The following is an 18121-nucleotide window of genomic DNA, read 5'->3' as shown; positions in this document are numbered from 1 at the left end:
GCATCACATCACTGGATAATTGTTACATACAAACACATTTTTCTACTTACTTCATTCAGACTAATTTTCATAATTTCTTCTAATGGAAGATGGACCATATATCTTCCCAAAATCCATAGATTTTCTGCACTGACCCAAGAGGTTGAATCATTTAACTCTGTTTTGTACAAAAATACTTATTCAAATTTAAAGCACGTCATTATGATTATGCATACATATTAAACTCAGTATATCTTCATTTCTGGATAACCAAAAGATCTCTAAAATCATACTACTACTAGGTCCTTTTCTTAAAAATGGCCAGTGCCAGATAGTTTAAATTCATAAATGGTGGGGAGAAGATGAGTAATAACCAATATTTTACAAACCCTAATAACAGAACTGTATTCATTAACATTTTAAATGTCAATAAATCAGTTTTGTTTGTTTTTAAAATTTCTCACTGTGGTTTGTGCACCCAACTATTGTGGTTTTGTGCCAATACATGAGAATCAGAAAGTGAAAACGATTAGTCTTTCTGTACCACCTAAACTGAATAAAATGCAAAAGTAAAAGATAGTATGAAGTAGCAGCTTTTCTAAAATTCAGTTTTGATAATCAGCTGCGCTGTTTGGTAATGTAGGTAAAACACTTTACCTTTGTATAGTATTAACTTCACAAGGTCTTATAGAATAACTGATTACATGCTATACCTATACAGAACACTCATATTTTAACTGAACTGATATTAATCTTGGAGAAAGTAAAAAAGAATATTTAGCACAGCCATAAATTAGGATAAAGGCTGAAGAAATACAATGTCATATTGTAACAACAATAATTTGCATTTTATACCACAATCTAAGGACCTCAAAATATTTTAAAATAACACACCGGCCCTAAGAAATAATTATCCCCATTTAACAATTTAAAAAAATAAAACCTGAAGCATGGAACAGCTAAAGGCTGAATTTTTCTAAAAGTGTCTGTGAACTTTGGGTACTCAACTTGCCAGCTTTGATGCCTGATTCGCAGAGATACCGATCACCTACAGTTCTAGTTTTCTTCCAGCCATAGTCATGACTACACTTCAGGGAGCTTTCAACATCTCTGAAAAATCAGGCCATGGACGTTTCAAAACTAGTGGGCACTTTTGAAAACAGAGATATTAAGTGACTGCCTTAAATTGATACGGTGAGAGAGAGTTCAGAATAAACTTGAAAAGTCCTTGCTTCCATCCACTTGGCTTTTAGTATGACACCATATTACCTCCCAGCCAGCACAGGAAGAGACAGGAAGGAAAAGCGTGAAGAGGAAAGGGTTGTAAAGATCCTGACTCCTGCATTTAATAGAAGAGGACATTTACTTTTGGTGATGCTGATGAGGGTCCCCTGTGCCTTTTTTGCTGTTTTTGAAACCACTCAGAAAATATAAAACACACCAGCACCTCTTTTTGTACAAGCTGCCAGAGCTCTTCATTTTTTGAGAGGTTGGTATTTTTAGTAGGAAAGAAATGAGAACTAGCTGAGTTACTGAGAAACAAATCTCTAGAGATGTGTTTGAGACATTAAGATAACATGTTATCTTATATTGAGCCTATGGCCTTGGTACAACTGGGCGGGAAGGCATGCTGTTCATAAGCAGCTCTCTGCCCTTCCACCAGCACAACAAATATAAAAATGAAGAATAGTAACAGAGAGGAAGCTGTGCTAGTCTATATACTATCAAAACAAAAAGCAGTCAAGTAGCACTTTAAAGACTAGCAAAATAGTTTTTAAAGTGCTACTTGACTGCTTTTTGTTTTAAAAATGAAGAAATCTCTGTAAACTTAACTAGCTACAACGTGGGGAAGGCAGCCTACTACATAATACACGTACATGGTATGTTTCAAGATTCTTGTGCTGCCTAGCAGCCATGGAAGAAGAGGGGGCTGGAGAGCAGCGTTTTGCTCTGTCTGCATACTGCTCGTAATCCACTATGGTCAGGGGAGCAAGCAAGAGGCCGTTACAGCCACGACTATTTGCCAGTGCTGGAATTCTTATGTGGGGCCTGGAATGCTTAGTTACTTCTTGACTGTATAGTGGCTTATTAATTAAGGGAGGTTGTGTTTAAGGCACAAATCTGGAAGTCAGAAGATGTGGCCTCTTTACAGCTCTGCCTCAGAGTCACTCTAGGAAAATAATATATCTATGTTTCTCCACCTGTACAATGGTGTTAGTCCCTATCTCCCTACCTCTCAGGGCTGTATGAGGGCTCATTCATTACCCATGTTTGCAGTAACAGAGGGAGCTGTGCTAGTCTATATACTATCAAAACAAAAAGCAGTCAAGTAGCACTTTAAAGACTAGCAAAACAATTTATTAGGTGAGCTTTCGTGGGACAGATCCACTTCTTCAGACCATAGCCAGACCAGAATAGAAGAAGTAGGCCTGTCCCACGAAAGCTCACCTAATAAATTGTTTTGCTAGTCTTTAAAGTGCTACTTGACTGCTCCATGTTTGCAGATTACTCTTGTATTTTTATATGGAACATGGCACGGAAGCTTGATCCTGCTCCACTGAGATCACTGGGCACTTTGCCAGTGATTTCATTGGGAAAAGGATCAAACCCTGGAAAAGCAAATTGCTACTACTATTACTGCTGCTGCTGCTGCTGCTGCTGCTATCACCACCACTATTACAGGACTGGCATATTCAAAGAAGCACAAGAGAATTCCCGGGTGTTGCTGTTGCTTTGGTGCCCCCTAGTGGAAATATGGTATACTGTCAGGCCTTGGAAGAAGCACCTTAGCCACAGGAGATAAACAACTGTGAAAGGCATATAACATTTATCTGCCTTTGCCTTTAATTTTGTCATTTCTCTGAGTAAGTTAGTGCCCCAATGGTAGAACCCTCACAGCCTCCTGCTGTGTTTAAAAACCTGGTCACTAACATTTTCAAAGATCATCTATATTTATTCTAAAAAAGATGCCACATTGAACTTCACTGCTGTGTAGCGAACCTGCACAAGGACATACAGCACTGAAATCCCACATAATAAGCCTTAGGAATAAGACTAAAGGGGCTCATCACACTTCTGCATGGCTGTCTTCACATGGGGGGAGCTCACCTTCAGGAATAAGCATACTGACAATTTTATCTGTCATGCATCTCTAGATAAAGGACATATGTTTACTGTATGCTGGAGAGACATACAGTATTTAAGAGAGCTGCCCTTTAGACAGCACTCTTTTAAAGGGGAAAAAGTTCACTAGTAAATCAGTGGCTACGTTTCCAAAGAGATAGGCCTATCCTCCTTTTAATGTTCAACATACCATTAGTGACATAGGATTTTTGCAGAACCTGTTTCATCCAAACATAAAGAGCTCTTCGTGCATTTGCCGTTGTCTTGTCATACAGGTCTTTGAATACTGCCGATCTAAATGTTACAATGGCACATGTAAATTAACTGATAAATGGAGCTTATTTAATGGCACAGATTAGCAAAAATGCTTTGAAGCATCAGAACGAATGAAAAGTAAACAGAAAGTTGTAGCTTGATGCCAGGCATAGAACCACTATACCTAACTTTATTTTAAAAAGTATATTTAATCAGAAGACAATAAAAATGATTGTTTTCATAGGAAATAAATGGCTTACAAGTTTCTGAAAGTGTCTTGTTGAAGATCTTTAGGGAGGTTTCTAATGACATCAGGTTGGAGGTAGCTCACTGAAGATACCCGCAGAACTTGGCTTAGTATATCCACACACTCCATAGAGCTCAAAGCTGGAAAACATTTCTCCAGTGTAATGAGGAACAAGGTCCTGTTTCCACCTGGGCTTTGGAAAATTCTCTCCCTAATCATGTCCAGATCAAGAACAATATTTCCCAATTCCTGCAGGTGTCCAAGGATGAAGAGAATATATTTGCTTTCATCATTAATTGATCATTAATCTGAAGCCTGATAAAAAGCAGTCAAGGACTAAGTTTCTTCTAAGCTGTGTGGCCACATAGCTTCCCATTAAGCTGCACAGAAGAGCTATGAAGCCCTGTGCTGGTGCCCAGGGCTGTAGCAGGGAGAGAGAGACCTTTCTCCAAGCCCCAAAGTGCAGAGAGGTGCTCCTCCCCTCCAGCTCCAGCACAAAGCTGCCACACCTGGGGCAGTGGCCAGCGTGATAAGTCCAGATCCTAGGCAGAGGGACCATGGCACTTTGTGCACAGCTTTCTCCCTGCAGGCAAAAGATGCATGCAGTGTGGCACAGAGCCTCTTGCCCTGCCACCGCCAAACATGACCTGCTGGCGGCTTCAGGGGTGCAGGGCGTTGTTCCAGGACAGACAGGCACCAGGCAGCCTGCCTTTGTGCTGCAGACCAGGACCCACCCAGGTAAGCTTGAGCTCCAAACCTCACCTCACCCTCAGTCCTCACAATCCTCAGCCACCTCCTGCACTGCAAACCCTCCTCCCCAGCCACACCCCGAAGCCTACACCCCAGTCTAGAGCTCCTGCACCCCAAACCCCAGGCCTGAGCATCTCCCCAAACCTGGAGCAGCCCCTTGCATCTGAAACCTCTCACTCCCAGCTCCACCCCAGAGCCCTCACTCATTCATGCACCCCAACCCCCTGCTTCAGCCCACAGCTCCCTTCAGTATTCCGAATCCCTCAGCCCCAGCCTGAAGCACCCTCCTGCCCCCCACCCCCCTTATCTCTAGGCCCACCTCAGAACTTACACCATTAGCCAAAGCCCTTGCCCCTCACCCTTCTGTCCCAGCTCTGAGCCCACACCCCCATCTGGAGCCTTCACACACCTGCACCCCCACCTTCTGCCTCAAGCCTAAGCTCCCTCCCACTCTCAGAGCCACTAGGCCCTGCTCCAGCCGCAGGAATTTTGTTATGTGCACCAGTATGAAGGCAGTGTGTTGCCCATCACATCCCCCTGGGTGCCCATACAATTCGTTCCACTCGTGGGAGGAAAAATTAGAGGTAACGCTGGTGTAGACACAATATGCCCCTATTCTGAAATCAAGCAGTCATAAAGTACTATGTTTGATTGCATTCTTTTCTCCTGGGCATCAAAAAAGCAATGTGAGTCACTCAAGCAAAGTGAAAAGCAGAAGAAGGCTACTGGTGGCTGGACATGCGAGAGTGCTTTTCTGAATGAGTGGGGAAATATGAACATTTGTGGCTACCTGTGCATAGAGTGTGTATGTATGTGCATGTACATGACTGATTGTATGGACAGACAGACAAATCACTTTACACCCCCAGAATGCACCTTTTCCTCAAGCTGTATTTCTCGCAACGGTGACTCAAACATACTCACTACCTTCAGGAGACTGGACAAATACTAAAAGTATTTGCTAAGAACAAACTTAACCTGATAGAGGGACTAGAACTGATAGATCATCTCCCAACTTAAAGGTCTGTGGTTCAAAGACAGCACTTTTCAGTCTGATGTATCAGAGCTGTTCTAGGGCTGGTGATGTGACATCACTGTAAGTCAGTCCTAGAGGTACCCGTGAATATCCTACGAGATAATGCCATCGGTAGGTTGGATTAGTGATATTTACGTAGCTCCCAAAGTGTTTTAGACACTTTCCTGTGTTCTCTGAAGCACATCTGTCTGAGTAAATCAGACTCTGTGATACAATGAAGTCTTATATTATCTGGCCCTCATATGACTATAGATCTGTGGCCACACTAGCCCCTCCTTTCGGAGGGGCTATGTTAATGTGGCACTTTGGCATATGCCAATGAGGCGTTCCCATGAATATGCAGTGCCTCATTAGCATAGTGGTAGCTGCATGTGCTTTGAAACTACCAGCTTTGAAACGCAGCTGCCCAGTGTAGCTGGAGGCCTTTCGAAACAGCTCCCTGATTTCAAAAGCCCCAATTCCCAAAACCAGATGGAAGTGCCTCATTAGCATATCCCAAAGTGCCACATTACCATAGCCCCTTCAAAAGGAGGGGCCAGTGTGGCCACAGCCTAGGGGAGCATCCTCTGTTTCTCCTGGCTTGCTCTTCCCCACGTCCAGGACACCTATGCTGCAGGACTTTCCTCTCCTCATAGAAGACCCTCTCTTCCTTATCCATAACTATGATGCAATGGCCCTAATCCTACAAAATGATGCATGTGGGTGAACCCCTAATGCCCATGTGAAACCCCACTGGTTTCAACAAGACACTGTGTGGGCGTAAGGGTCCGATGCACTGACCACATTACAGCATCAAGTCCTATGTTGGTGGAAGAGAATGTGCTGTCCCCTACATCGGGGTGAGCAAAGTCGGGGTAGGCCCCCTCAGGAGGGCATGAAATTTCAAAAGGGGGGCACAGCATGATTGGCTGCTACATCCCAGACTCATCCATCCCATTAACATGTTGAACTATGTTACAGTTTTTATGTAGGTGTGTTCACATTTGCATATGGATTAATAAAGCTTTTGCATTCTATGGTTATTTTCTTATATGTGCGGAAAGGGATTTTTTTTTTATATGAACATAACTGAAATTTCCATTGGTTTGGATTAGGCAGGTTGGGAAGCCCCTGATAACTACAGGGATGAAAAGTGGGGCCCGATGTAAAAAATTTGCTCTCCCCTGCCCTGCATAAGTGTTTAGTGTCCTGTTCTCATATACCCACACCCAATCAACACCTGCGACTCTAATCCAGGTCTGCTGCATTACAGCATGAAACATACACACACAGTCTGACCTTCTTTCTATTTATATTTGAACATCAAAAGGCAGTGCTTACTTTTCACACAATGAGTGCAAAGCGACTTACAAAATGTTTCTTTTTGCTCCTGAAGAGATATTTCACTGCAGTTTGAAACTGCTGATGATTAATTTGTTGAAAATCTGACAGCAGCTGTTTGGGCCGGTATAAAAGGTTCTCCAGGTAGTTTTTTATAGACATCTGCAGACAGGAGGAGAATAATAAAATACACACACACACGCTTAATCTTTTACTCCCAGAAACTCTCTATTTAAATGCCCAAGGCTGAAATGGTAGGACCTCCCAAATTTTAATCCTAACTCCAATACTGACTTCTGCTGTGGCAGTGGATAAGTCAAGTTACGTCTATGCCTCAGTTTCTCCATTTGTAAAGAAGGGTATAATACTTATCTACTTTATAGTGGGCTGTGGTGATTAGTCCCTTAAATCACTTTGAAGATCAACAATCCTCAGCACTATTAATAATGCATAAGGTAATCATAATGCAAAACTGAAAGAATCACGAAACTGAATGGAAGAGACAGCACATGCCAGATCCTCAGTCAATGAGCCACAGCACATCCCTGACGCCACTAGCAGTGAACAAAATCCTATCTGTGATAACATTACCAGAATCCATTATAAGTGTGATAAACACTGGCTTCTCACCTTTAATCTTTCCTGGACTGGAGGGAGAATTAATACTATACCGAATTCCAATAAGACTATTTCAAAAGGTAGTCCCAAGGGCAAGTTGTAATTTTGGTGTTGTTTTTGTTCAGGATGCAAAAGGATATACATTGCAAACAAAACACTCTTCACCGTGCTTAGAGATTGCAAACACCTTCTGAAGTATCGGTAGGGCTATCTTCTGTTTTACGGAGAAACATAGTGTGGCTGAGTTACTTGGCTAGCAGTTACTATGCCAAACAGCACACGCAATGCAAACAGTCAGGCCCTGCCTGGCCTCCAAAAGAGGCACAGAGGAGGCTGTCATTATTATTTGTGTCTTACGCCTTTGCCACCTTTGCTACCCATAAAGCAAAGTCCTCTATCCTCAATTTAATACTGACCTGCAGTATTATACAGATTTATTGGCCAACTCTATTAATTTAGCTCTACAACTTAGATGACAGTTTTTTTGTATTTTCTGCCTCCCTCTTTAGTAAGACAGTTTTGGCACATAAAATGGTACTGACCTGTAGGCTGTTAATAGTAAATATAGCATTCTGAGCATGGAAATATGCCATAATTTTTTTAGGCAAATCTGTTGTCCATACATTTGTGCTACAGTGGAAAACAAAAGCAAAATACAGGTAAGATAATAAACTATATTTGCTTACAAGAGAAAATAAATATGACACTCAAGAACTATTACTAACAAGGCAGCGATGCAAGGATTTAATTCATCTTTTTGCCGAAAGAGATTTACATGATTACAGTGAAAAAAAATGAAAAAAGTTAATTATCAAGAAGTTTTTGAGGTATTGTAGCATGTATTTATTCCCAGCCTTATCCAGGTATACTTCTGTTCTGGCATGAGATATGGTTTTATACTTGTCAAGATGAATTGACAATTTTCATTGCAGTTCTAAATCACAACAACTAGCTCCACCAATCCACTAGACAATGATTTGGTCCTTTAGAATTCCATATACAGAATCTGTAATAAAGCATGCCGTAAAGCTAATAGTGTATATATCAGCAATGGGCAATCTAGGCTAATGAGCGGACCACATTAGTGGCCCTTGTTCATTTCAGTGGGCTGCAAGATTGTCATCACCAAGATGGTCTCCCAGGACCGGGTAATTTTGCTAACTGCTGGCGTACCTAGAATTTGCAGCATGAGCCCATTGAACCGTAGCAGCACTTTGATTGGATGCAGAGGCAGCACAGTCACCACTGTGAGCAGTCAACATGCAGCACCTCCCTTCATGTGCCATTGCTTTACATGCATGTCAGTTTAGCAATACCGGTAGTAAAACAGCTACACAGAAACCAGCAGAATTTGGCAACCCTGAGCATGGACAAAGGTAAAGAAAATGTCTCATGGGTCACACACAGAACCCCGATAAGCCAGATATGGCCTGCAGGTTGCTCACCACTGGTATATATACCTTACCTAATAGGTTAATGATTGTGTGACTAAAGCTATATCCTTTGATTACACCTTTTATCCATAATGTTTTCACATGCACACATGTATTCTAGCTACGGTACAGGATGTCGTACATTACCCCTGAAAATGGAGTATATCAAGGAAAGCTAAACAAGACAATCAAACAAAAATAATTAATATGTTGTATGGTGGTTGAAAAACGTTTTCAACACATAGGTAGGGACATTTTTACACATTACCATTCAGATATTTTCCAGCTATTACTTCTTCCTGAAGGGTATAAACAATAAAATATATGTAAATAACACAAATATGTTTAGATTATATTAGAGAATTTTGGAAAATGGATCAAATAAAGATACTAACCGCAGCTTTTTGTAATAATGGAGGCAAATCTGTAAGAGATTATCCTGTTATTAAAATCTGATTAACCAAATCTAAACATAAAATAAATTCATCATAAGTAAGCTAATTTAAAGAAAAGCAGCTTTGATCAAATGTACCTACAGGAGATGTACAATGCTAATGAAAGTCTTTCCTTTTAAAACAAAACTTTTATTTACAATGTTAGTCAAAGCTCTGTTAGCGTAACTCACAGCGTTATGCCAGCAAAGAAACTGATCCCATATTTCTCATTTGGACTAAATCCATTTTACTACATACAGCATTTTCAATACACAGAACAGTCTATGTCTCTTATGCAAGATTTCTAATCTTACCTTTATCAGACATCTGACCATTTGCAGCCTCTGCATGGTTCATTAATAGCAACAAGAGACAGATCTTCAGATTTTTGTACATTTCTTCTACTGTCTGTTACTGTCCTATCTGAACTGCAAAAGAAAACAAAAAAGTCAATGTCAAATGGCAATATTTATGATGGAAGATTTAAAACATTTGATTTTGAGAAGGCCTCATTAGTCTTTTTCATCCTGCACAGACTGAAAAAGTCTGTGCACTTCCCTTTCAGCTATTCCATTCAGAGTTCTAGGGGATATCTGTCTCATTCAAACATATCCAGTTTCTCAGACAATGAACTTTCTTGTGTTAGTTTCTGCATTTGCCCTATTAATTTTGCAGTAAGGTTTAGAATTACGTGGCACAGTTTAACAAATCATTCCATCTCCATTCTTAATCCTGATTTACTCCTTCAAACTAACTTCATCTGCTGTATGAATTTGTTTTAATTAAAGTATGTTCAATAAACCTATAAGGTGATGAAGTGTTTGAACTGAACTGGGCAATTACGTTGCATGAGAAAACACTGCCATTTTAAATGGCCTTATTTAATGAAAGATTTTAGTGTTCCGCTAACCACTGAAACTACCAAACAAAAATCAGGCAAAACAAGTTCATCCTTGTAAGCAGGTTTTTTTTTTTTTATTCTAAGACTATTCCATATTCTCCCTTCCAAGGGATGAGGTGAAGAATGTATTTTATATTCATGCCTTTGTCTTGTTTTCATAAATTAGTTACATATAAGGAATTGCCAAAGTCTTTACTTCATTGGCCTTTTTAATTTCAAATGGAAATGTTTAGAAATTTGTGACTTTTTCACTGTATTATTTAACACGATCTGCTCTAAGCCTACTTGTTTCTTCTAAGTCAGTATTACCTGAGCTAGCTAGTCTCAGTACCCCCAGACATGATTACTGACACAGAAACACAGTGATAACAGCTTTCATCCAAATAATCCAAACCAGTTACTCTCAACCTTTCCAGACTACTTTACCCTTTCAAAGGTTCTGATTTTTCTTGCATACTCCCCAAGTTTCCCCTCACTTATAACTACTTGCTTACAAAATCAGACCCAAAATAACAAAACACCTTGTTACTGAAAAACTGTTTACTTTCTCACTTTCACCACAGACCTATAAATCAACTGGAATATCAATATTTACGTACATTTTAATGCATAGGACATAGAGCAGCATAAACATGCCATTATACGAAATTTCAGTTTGCTCTGACTTTGTTAGGGCTTTTTATGTAGCTGGCCGTTAAACTAGGCAAACGTCTAGATCGGCTGATGCATCTCTGCAATACATCTGGGTGCACTGATCCCGAGCTGAGAATCACCAGTCACAGAGGCTCAGCGATGTTTGCAAACGCTTACCAGCTACTCCACTAAGGGATCACTGCAGGACCCTGCCAGAAACACAGCGAGGCAGTTAAACAGCCTGTGGTAACACTGCCCAGCAAGGTACCGATGCTACTGAAGAAACACCTGGTTCATCTCACTGATCTTACAGAGGACGCTTATTAACTGCTGTTAAGGAAGGCAGACTGTAGGTTCCCAATGGCGATTCAGTCAGAACCCCAGCCACAGCAGACCCAGCCAGGATCCAGGCAGGTGCCACAAATCTGGACATGGCCCCACATGCAAAGGACCCCATGCCCCCATGTTGCCAGGTATATTTTCCTGCCTCCCCTGCCGGAGGATCCCAGTACTCAGGGCCACCTGCGCCAGCGGAGGAAGCAGTATGGGTCAGGCTCGCCAAGGAACATCCAGCCTTATGGCTTCCCACAACCAGAGCCCTGGCGGCATGTCTCCTCTGGCTGGGGCATGCTGGGGAAGGCAGGCAGAGCTGGGGGCTGAGAGGGGAGGGGAAGGCGGAATGAGCATGGGGGGTATGGAGGGGGAATTGGTGCCGCTGGCCCCTCTTTCTGCCTGTGCCATGGGCGACAAGCACCCCCTTCCCCCGAGCAAAGCCCAGCCACAGGGCTCACCTCAGGCAGGCTCCCTTCTCTGCTGGCAGCATGCGGGGCAGGGAGGGGGCATGGCACACTGCTGCTGCCTGGTGGGCGGGAGGCTGGTGCCAGCTCTTGTGCAGAGCAGCTGCTGGATCTGCATGCCGTTGCTCGCTGGAGTCTGGGCACTTGGGCTGCCTCAGAACAGCAGCAGCGGCAGTTCCTGGGATGCCAAGCAGGGGCTGGCACTTTGACTCTGCCTGGGGAAGTGGGTGTGACACTAAGTGCTGTCTGCAGGGCTGGGCAGTGCAGGGGTTGATGTGAACGGTGCTCCTTCCTCCGTAAGAGCCTTAGAATGATAGAATCATAGGGCTGGAAGGACCTCAGGAGGTCATCTAGTCCAGCCCCTCGCCTAAAACAGAACCAACCCAACTAAATCATCCCAGACAGGACTATATCAAGCTGGGACTTAAAAACCTCTAGGGATGGAGATTCCACAACCTGTATCAGTAACACATTCCTGTGCTTCACCACCCTCCTGGTGAAGAAGCTTTTCCTAATATCCAACCTGCTCCTCTCCTTTTGTAACTTCAGACCATTGCTCCTTGTTCTGCCACCTGTCACCGCTGAGAACAGTCTCCTTCCATCCTCTTTAGAGCCCCCTTTCAGGTAGTTGAAGGCTGCTATCAAATCCCGCCTCAGTCTTCTCTTCCACACACTAAATAAGCCCAGATCACTCAGCTTCTCCTCATACGTCATGTGCTCCAGCCTCCTAATCCGTTGAACCCTCTCCAGTGCATCCACATTCTTTCTATACTGAGGGGCCCAGAACTGGATGCAATACTCCAGATGTGTCCTCACCGGTGCCAAGTCGAGAGTAATAATTTCTCTAGCTCTGCTGGAAATGCTTCTCCTAATGCCCCCCAATATGCCGTTAGCCTTCTTGGCTACAAGGGCACACTGTTGACTCATATCCAGCTTCTCATTCACTGTAATCCCCTGGTCCTTTTCTGCTGTACTGGTACTTAACCAGTCCATCCCCAGCCTGTAATAGTGCTTGGGATTCTTCCATCCCAAGTGCAGTACTCCACACATCTCCTTGTTGAACCTCATCAAATTTCTTTTGGCCCAATCCTGCAATCTGTCTAGGCTATTCTGGAGCCTATCGCTAATGTCTAATTTATCTACCTGACTCCTTAGCTTAGTGTCATCTGCAAATTTGCTGAGGGTGCAATCCATCCCCTCATCCAGGTCATTAATAAAGACGAAGAAAGGCTGAAAGAATTGGGCCTATTCAGTTTGGAAAAGAGAAGATTGAGGGGGGGACATGCTAGCGGTTTTCAGGTATCTTAAAGGGCGTCATAAGGAGGAGGGAGAAAACTTGTTCTTCTTGGCCTCCGAGGATAGAACAAGAAGCAATAGCTTAAACTGCAGCAAGGGAGGTTTAGGTTGGACATTAGGAAAGAGTTCCTAACTGTCAGGTTGGTCAAACACTGGAATAAATTGTCAAGGGAGGTTGTGGAATCTCCATCTCTGGAGATATTTAAGAACAGGGTAGATAAATGTCTGTCAGGGATGGTCTAGATAGTACTTGATCCTGCCATGAGGGAGGGGGCTGGACCTGATGACCTCTCAAGGTCCCTTCCAGTCCTAGCATTCTATGATTCTATGATACTATGTTGAACAGTACTGGCCCTAGAACTGATCCTTGGGGCACTCCACTTGAAACCAACCACCACCGAGACACTGAGCACTACCTGACGGGTCCGTCTGTCAAGCCAGATTTCTATCCATCTTGCAGTCCATGTATCCAATCCATACTCCATACATAGGACAGGGAGATATGGTTGCCCTACTTTGGTCCCAAGGGATCCCAAAGCAAATGAGAATCAGAGTTTAGGTAAACTGGGGGAGGGAGGAGTAAATTACACATTATGGGTTACATTTTCACATCATTAACATACACAAAGAAGCTTCCTAATTTTAACTTTACTAATATGCACTTCCCCAAATGTAAACTAATCCTTTTGTCCTCCAAACCTGCTCTGACTCTACTCTTTTGCCAAGATATAAATAGCAGTTGCTGTAGTGAGAATCATTATGTTATGTTAGAAAACATTTCCTCTTCCAGGAAAAAAAAAAATAGCCTTTAAGGTTCTATAATGATACCCTTCCAAGGCAGAAAGCATAAAAATGAAAGTAATGAACAATTACATAAAGATTACAATGGGTGGCTGAAATATCCACAAGTTGCTTAATATTCCCAATCACTACTTGAATTTGTTTTAACTTAAACAACAAAATTTAAATATATAAATCAGTACAGTAAAACCTCTGAATAAAGAGCAGAGTTACAAACTGACTGCTCAACTACAAATGTCCTTTTGAATGGAAGTGCAAATCAGTGCCATCTGTCACCAATGAGAACAATCTCTCTCCAGCCTCTTTAGAGCCCCCTTTCAGGTAGTTGAAGGCTTCTATCAAATCACCCCTCAGTCTTCTCTTCCGTACACTAAATAAGCCCAGATCACTCAGCTTCTCCTCCTAAGTCATGTGCTCCAGCCTCATAATCTGTTGAACCCTCTCCAATGTATCCACATTCTTTCTATACTGAGGGGCCCAGAACTGGATGCAATACTCCAGATGTGTCCTCACCATTGCCAAGTAGAGGTAATAATTTCTTTAGATCTGCTGGAAATGCTTCTCCTGATGCACACCAATCAGAACGCAGCAGAGGGGAAAAAACAGGTATAGTATAGCAATACTGTGTTAAATGTAAACAACTGAGAAAAAAAGGAACAATTGAAAAGGTGAAAAATTTTCTATGCTTGTTTCCTTTAAATTAATTGGTTAAATTCAACATTTTTCTTCTGCATAACAAGGTTTCAAAGCTGTAATAAGTCAATGTTCCTTTAAAAGAGCAACCATGACCTTTTGTTCAGCAAACATAACCTTTTGACCCACCAGGCTGGTCAGTTTCCTGGCTGCTTTTCCCTGCTTTCCCCCAGCTGCATGGCTGTCAGCTGTGTGGCTGGGGGAAGGCAGGGAGAAGGGGCTCTTAGCTCACCTAGCTACAGGCAGCTGCAGGCAGCTAGGCAGGCTGACAGATGCAGAGCAGCTTCAAGTTGTGCTTAACTTGTGTTAAAGCAAGTTACACACAACTTGAAGCTGCATATTTTGAGCGTTTACTGTATTTGGGGTTGGGGAAGCTGCTAACTGGGGCAACGACATACAAAACCCCAGATTATACTACTGGATGAAACCTTGAGAGGTAGTCAAGTCCAATCCTGTGCAGTCATTGCAGGACGAAGCACCATCTAGACCTTCCCTCTTCGCAGGTGTATGTGAAAACTGCTCTTAAATATCTCAAATGATAGTGAATCCATAACTTCCCTAAGCAATTTTTTCTAGTACTTAACTACCCTGACAGGAAGTTTTTCCTAATGGCGATCTAAACCTCCCTTGCTGCAGCTTAAGGCCATTGCTTCTTGTCCTATCCTCAGAAGTGAAGGAGAATTTTTTCTCCTTCCTCCTTGTAACAATCTTTTTGGATACTTGATGAAAGCTGTTACTACGTCTCCTCTCAGGACTTCTCTATACTTCCATGAAGCCAGGGTCGATCTTCCAGAGTTCGATTTCACGTGTCTGGTAAAGAGGCATGAAATCAATCTCTCTGGGGTCAGCAGTCGACCCCTGTACTCAGGGAGGTCTCCCATCGATCTTCCTTAGTGAAGCCAGTCACAAAAGTCCATTTCCAATATAGTGATTCTAGCTATGCAATGGCTGGAACTAGTATTGCATATCTGCAATCGACTTTCAGGTCTAGTGTAGACCTGGCCCTTGTGTTCTCTTTTCCAGCCTAAACAAACCCAACTCTTTCTACCTGCCCTCACAGGTCATGTTTTCTAGACCTTTAATAATTCTTGTTGCTCTTCTCTGGACTCTCTTCAGTTTGTTCACATCTTTCTTGAACTGAGGCCCCCAAGAACTGGGCACAGTACTCCAGCTGAGACCTAATCAGCACAGAGTAGAGCAGAAGAATCACTTCTCGTATCTTGCTTACAATCCTGTTAAAACAATGAGAAGTCCCATGGCACCTTGTAGACTAACAGATTTATCGGTGCATAAGCTTTTGTGGGCAAAGAGTCACTTTGTCAGCTGCATGTTACTCCTGTTAATGCTGGTGGTTATGGTTTAATAATTTATTATTTTTTGCAACTGTGTCATACTATTGACTCTCATTTAGCTTGTGGTCCTCTATAACCCCTAGATGCCTTTCTGCAGTACTCCTTCCTAGATAGTCACTCTACAAATTGTCACAGAGAAGCAGCCGTGTTAGTCTGTATCTTCACAAAACAAACCAGCACTTCTGTAGCACTTTGAAGACTAACAAAATAATTTATTAAGTGATGAGCTTTCGTGGGGGGCAGACCCACTTCAGATCTGGAAATAGTGCTGAAAATGAACTGGCCTGATGAATCTCTCTCTCTGTTATACATTCGTCGTGCCAGTTCACTTTCCAAATTGTATGTCTGAAATAAATTGTTCCTTCCTAAGTGGAATACTTTGCATTTACCCGATTGAAGTTCAACATATTTACCTGAGACCACTTCTCCAGTGTGTCCAAATCCTTTTCAATAATCTTCCAGAGCACTCACAATCTCTCCCAGCTTGGTATCAGCTCCAAACTTTGTAAGTGTATGCTTCACGCCGTTATGTAAATGTTGATGAAGATGTTGAATAGAACTGGTCCCAAAACTGATCCCAGCAGAACCCCACTTGCTGTTTCCTTCCAGCCTGATTGTGAACCATTTGTAACTACTCACTAGGAACAGTTATTCAACCAGTTAATGCACTCACCTTATAGTAGCCCCATCTAGGTTGTATTTCCAGGCTCAGGGAAGGAGGAAGGGGCGACAGGATGATCTTGCAGTGCTCATGTCTCTGCTACCTTCCTTTCCATCAATAGTACTGCATGGCAGGAAGCAGCTTGTTCCTTCCTGATCACACAGTATCAAAAGGTTGCTGATGGCCACCAACATAACCCATCCACTTCCTGTCCACTGGCTACAGCATGGACAGGAAAGGGTTAAGTATTGTGAACCAGGGTCCAGTGAGCCTGACTGCTGGGAGTTCAGTGACCCCAGGCAGAGAAATGGCCCAGCAGAGCAGCCTGCCTAGGGGAAGGACCAGCCCTCAGTTTCTTGGGAGCAGAACCCAGGGGTGGGTGTTTGGAGTGAATGAAGAGGTTGTTTAACAGCTGTGGAACCATCAGTTTCAGGGTGTGAACAGGCTGGAAGTTGCTCCCCCCACCCACCACCGCAGAGCTTAGCTGAGGGATAGAGAGGCTTTCCCCAGTCAGTGCCCTATGGAGCTTTAGCACACGCTGGGCTCAGCAACTCCTGGCCAGCACCCTGAGCCAGAAAGTCTTGGGCTCTCTCAGGGCACCAGCCCAGCCACAGGCAGTGGGGGAAGGAAGGAGCACGCCAGCCAGGCTGTTGGTGAGCTCAGTGCTCTAATCAGAGCCTGATTTTCTGCATAGTGCTGGAAGCAGAATGCCTACCCAGGGGAGGGTATAGAGCAGTGGTGTCTAAAACCAATTGAAGCAATTGCCACATGTCTCCCGCCACCCCGCAGCCAGGCATCACCCCCCACACTGGGTGCCCTTCTTTCCCCACACCCAGGCACCCTACTCCCCCACACCCCCCATGACTCACCAGAGCTACCTTTGGAGCTGCCCGAGCCCCAGACAACCACGCTCTGCCACCCACACCTGGACAGCCGTGCCGCCCAGCCCCAAGCCCTCCTGCAGACTGAGCAAGCTGCAGGAGGAGCCACCTTCACCCCTCCCACCATGCTTGTCCCACCAAGTGGTGCGGCGTGTGCACGGAGGAGCGGCGGGCGCTCCATTTGTGCGGCTGCAAGGAGCCGCATTCGCCACATCACGCTGTCCGGTTTGGCACACGTGGCAAAGGGGCAGCATATTGGACACCGCCAGTGTAGAGAGGTAGCAAGGCTTGGGACGGTGCTGAAGGGCCACAATAGGCAAAGGATAGCATGAAGAGGAACATGTAAAAGGCTAATGGTTGGACAACAGAAGTGACGCATAACTGGCCACCACCCAGCACTCGTGTGCACTCACCAAACGCAGCCAGTATCAGCTAGAAACAGAACCAGAGCCAGAGCCCTGCTGTTCAAGAGCTGGCACTGCATGGGGGCTGCACTGATAGAACAGTGGGGGAGCAGCCAGCCCTGCATGCAGCTTCTTTGCCCCATCATTGGCTACTGGCCTCCTCCCCCACTAACTGCTGGTGGGTAGCGGGCTGGCCAGCAGGGCTGAAGCCAGAAGCAGGACCTGCTGGTGCTGATGAGGCGGAGACAAATCTGGGACAATTTGCCCCTTTTTAAGCAAAAGTCAGGCCAGGTACAGGGGGGCTTAGATATGGGAGTGCCCCTTTATAAACAGAACCTCATCACCCTACACTTAATTAAATCACTGTGCTTATTAACAAGTACAAGATAAAGAGGGTCTTTGCCCACAAAAGCTTATGCTCCAAAATATCTGTTAGTATATAAGGTGCCACAGGACTTCTTGTTTCTCATTGAAACTTCTAAACCTCTCCTCCCCCCATAACAATTG

General features: G+C 43.7%; 1 protein-coding gene across 1 annotated transcript in view; it reads right to left on the bottom strand.

Moving 5' to 3' along the window:
* Positions 1 to 9591, bottom strand: part of OTOA (otoancorin) — a 53766-nt gene extending 44175 nt beyond the window's left edge. The window contains exons 1-9 of the mRNA XM_075011108.1: positions 9510 to 9591; positions 9157 to 9185; positions 9030 to 9060; positions 8909 to 8936; positions 7871 to 7958; positions 6741 to 6872; positions 3618 to 3853; positions 3293 to 3396; positions 51 to 157 (exon numbers count right to left, since the gene is read on the bottom strand). Of these exons, the coding sequence (XP_074867209.1) occupies positions 51 to 157; positions 3293 to 3396; positions 3618 to 3853; positions 6741 to 6872; positions 7871 to 7958; positions 8909 to 8936; positions 9030 to 9060; positions 9157 to 9185; positions 9510 to 9591 (837 nt within the window). The remainder of the gene's footprint in view (positions 1 to 50; positions 158 to 3292; positions 3397 to 3617; positions 3854 to 6740; positions 6873 to 7870; positions 7959 to 8908; positions 8937 to 9029; positions 9061 to 9156; positions 9186 to 9509) is intronic.
* Between the last annotated feature and the right edge of the window lie 8530 nt (positions 9592 to 18121).

Source organism: Carettochelys insculpta, chromosome 16 (genome assembly GCF_033958435.1).
Source record: "Carettochelys insculpta isolate YL-2023 chromosome 16, ASM3395843v1, whole genome shotgun sequence".
Taxonomy (NCBI): domain Eukaryota; kingdom Metazoa; phylum Chordata; order Testudines; family Carettochelyidae; genus Carettochelys; species Carettochelys insculpta.
This window is presented reverse-complemented; position numbering and strand designations above follow the sequence as displayed.